The 3395-nt window shown below is 29.9% G+C and overlaps 1 protein-coding gene across 1 annotated transcript; it reads left to right on the top strand.

Annotated features, from left to right (window-relative positions):
• Window positions 1-1143: 1143 nt before the first annotated feature.
• On the top strand, window positions 1144-3096 carry LOC111687573 (ATPase ASNA1 homolog). Its single transcript, XM_023450015.2, has 7 exons — window positions 1144-1162; window positions 1236-1353; window positions 1431-1548; window positions 1599-1780; window positions 1838-2093; window positions 2155-2331; window positions 2852-3096. Exons 2-7 carry the CDS (start codon window positions 1241-1243, stop codon window positions 2996-2998), a joined length of 993 nt encoding a protein of 330 aa, XP_023305783.1. The 5' UTR covers window positions 1144-1162; window positions 1236-1240; the 3' UTR covers window positions 2999-3096.
• The last annotated feature ends 299 nt before the right edge of the window (window positions 3097-3395 follow it).

Raw genomic sequence — 3395 nt, 5'->3', positions numbered from 1 at the left:
CTAGGTTTTACAAGCAGACTAACTTTCTCTTACTTTACTTCTTTAGAGAATTGACTGGTAAATCTTCTGGGTGGAAACCCCTTGAGAATCGTCCTGTTTTCATTCATCTGTCCTCTCTACTTATTACCTTTCTTGTTTTTATTCTAGTTTTTTGTTTCTTTATCTTAAGATCTTCACTCTCCATGAAGAGAATCACAATGGACCTTACGGTTTCCCAGCGGGGATGCAGCTTTTTCTGGTGCATAACCCTTCTTAACCTAATTATTTACTTTATAAATTCTTTGTCAATTTTCTATCCTTTAAAAATGTAAATTTTTGTGGTAAAAATTCTTATTCGGAAAATGAAAGATCTGCTATACTAAAAAAGTTTGAACGCAAAAGATTTAAAAAGATTTAAAATAAATTTATTTAATAAATATTTTATTTCATTTTCATTTGTTCCAGAAGTTTATCGAAAAATCGCCAAATTAGCCACACATAAACTTAATGTTTTTAATAAAACTCACCACACAACAAACAAAAACAGCTGTTACGGTTTACTGTTTTTTAATAGGTTGTTTTCTTAACGGGTATCGAAATTTCATTGTTTTTCTGTACAAATTAAAAACTACTTCTAACCAGTTTTTGATAACACCTCGAACAAAACCCAATAAAATTACTAAAAATTTCCAGCTACCGCTAAGCTTTTTAAGGAGAAAATGTCAAAAAGAAAAACAAATAAATTTTTTGTAATTTAAAAAGCAGGTAAAAAAAATAATAAAAAAATCATTAGAAAAATAAAAGAAGTGCATTTGGTCTGCAAATTTATTTTATTGTGTGAATGAATAGGTGACTAAATGTCAAAAACAATTAAAAACCATTGGTGTAACCAAATGAATTTTGAAAATTGAGTTTTTTCAGTTTTGATTTATTGTAAATATCATATTCAGATAAAAAACTATATAAATATGAAAAGTTTTCGTAAGTTTAATTTGTTTTTAAATTCCCAAATAGTTATTTTTGAATCTCACTTTGTCTGGTGTAAAATATGATGATATCTACTTGATATCTTGGCATGGAATTATGATGGTTTTTAAAACTATGGTAACTCTTCGTAATTTGTAATGATTGTCAAATTCTACTGTGAATGAGTTGCCTGTATAAATATAATTGTGAATTGGAGGTAAAAAACTATCATTTTCTGGAATTTTGCATATTTTAATATTTTCTTGCTATTGTTCTACATAATATTTGAGAAAAAATGGGAGATGAATATGAGCCTATGGAACCAAGTTTGAAGAATGTCATTGATCAAGCTTCATTGAAATGGATTTTTGTAGGTGGAAAAGGTGGTGTTGGGAAAACAACATGCAGGTATATACATACATGTATAATGGAAACACTTGATTTTCTAATATAATTTGAGTCGTGATTCATTTCTATAATTATAGTTGCAGCTTGGCTGTGCAAATGGCAAAAGTCCGGGAGTCTGTATTGATTATATCTACCGATCCAGCTCATAATATTTCAGATGCTTTCAACCAGAAGTTTACAAAAGTCCCAACCAAGGTAAAATAAATACACAACAATGTGCAAGATTTAGCTAATGTTCTTTTCAGGTTAATGGTTTCACGAATTTGTTTGCTATGGAAATTGATCCCAATGCAGGTTTGAATGAACTACCGGATGAATACTTCGAGGGAGATAATGAAGCATTACGATTAAGCAAAGGTGTTTTACACGAAGTTGTTGGTGCCTTGCCGGGCATAGACGAAGCAATGAGTTACGCAGAAGTTATGAAGTGAGCTTATTTGTTATACCTCTAAATTTAGATTGTTTTAATAATATTAATTTATAGGCTTGTTAAAGCAATGAATTTTTCCGTTGTAATTTTTGACACTGCACCTACCGGACACACCCTTCGTCTGTTATCATTCCCTCAAGTTGTGGAAAAAGGCCTAGGAAAACTGTTGCGGCTAAAATTGAAAATTACTCCTTTTATTACTCAGTTCGGCAGCCTTCTTGGTATGCCGGTTAATGCAGATTCCTTGACGCAAAAACTTGACGAAATGTTAAAAATTATACGACAAGTGAACGAACAGTTTCGAGACCCTGTATGTTAAAGTTATTATATTATCACTGATACTAGTAAATAATTTCCAATCTTAATTGCAGGACCAAACTACATTTGTTTGTGTATGTATTGCTGAATTTTTGTCATTGTATGAGACTGAGCGTTTAGTTCAAGAATTGACCAAGTGTGGCATTGATACACACAACATTATTGTCAATCAGTTGTTATTTATGAAGCAAGATCAACAGCCCTGCGGAATGTGTGCTTCTCGGTATAAAGTAAGTAATTATAAATAGGTAATTTTTTTAAAGCTTTTGTTAGTTTGCAATGATACAAATTTTATAACTGAACTTTCGACCAATTCCCGTAGAACGATTTATCAATTTTGGCACACATAATATCAATGTAATGTTATGTTAATTTGTTTTGCTTCGGACTTTTAAATAGCTAAATAACAATTGGCACATAGCTCCTCCTTAGCATAGTTAGTAAGGAATTAAAAACTACCAAAAATATCAAATTTTAAAAAAATCGGTCTTTAGCGAATATTTAAAATTCCCCAGATTGTTTCACAAAATTTTAAAGATATTTCAAAAAATATTTAAAAAATGCATACTTACATCATGCATTTTTTGTAAATTTAAAAAAGGTTTGTGGATTTGAAAAAATTGAATTAAATATAAAATTAAAAAAAAAATAAATTAGTTTGAATTTTCCGTGTTTGTTACCAAACTAAACAAAAACTGAAACAGTTAACAAATTTTATAAGAAATAAACAAATTTTTTTCTTAATTTCAGATCCAACAAAAATATTTGGACCAAATTGCTGATTTATACGAGGATTTTCACGTTACGAAACTTCCCCTATTGGAAAAGGAAGTACGAGGCGCTGATAATATTAACAAATTTTCCGAAAATTTAATAAAACCATACAATTGTAATTAGTGAAATACGAATATAATGATTGTATTTTGATTTCTGTGATTCACACCCTTTACACACATAAATATACATGCATCAATGGTATGTCAGTAAAATGTGAAGCAATCCCAGAGGCCTAAATTACTGCATTCGATATGGATCGAAGTTTCAACAGAATGATTCGATCGTTATCGAATGCTGCAATTTGTTGGTCACGTATCTTTTTCTTTGTCACGCTTACAATTTCTAAAGATCTAATATAGTCATCCTATCATTCTTCATTCTTTCCAAAAAAGCAATGCTTAAAAGAAAGCTTATACAATTTCCTTGAAGACCTTTGTAGATCTAAAATGGGATGCTATCCCACTTGCAAAAAATTCTGTCAAAAAATTGTTTAACTCAAAAATATTTTTTTTTTAAT

This window comes from Lucilia cuprina, chromosome 6, assembly GCF_022045245.1.
Source record: "Lucilia cuprina isolate Lc7/37 chromosome 6, ASM2204524v1, whole genome shotgun sequence".
In the NCBI taxonomy this organism is placed as follows: Eukaryota; Metazoa; Arthropoda; class Insecta; order Diptera; family Calliphoridae; genus Lucilia; species Lucilia cuprina.
This window is presented reverse-complemented; position numbering and strand designations above follow the sequence as displayed.

Excerpts from the sequence above, each read along its gene's own strand:
- LOC111687573 (XM_023450015.2), top strand. The coding sequence starts at position 1,241 with ATGGGAGATGAATATGAGCCTATGGAACCAAGTTTGAAGAATGTCATT. Across the intron at positions 1,354-1,430 it reads GTTGGGAAAACAACATGCAG|TTGCAGCTTGGCTGTGCAAA; the intron begins GTATATACATAC and ends CTATAATTATAG. Across the intron at positions 2,094-2,154 it reads ACGAACAGTTTCGAGACCCT|GACCAAACTACATTTGTTTG; the intron begins GTATGTTAAAGT and ends TCTTAATTGCAG.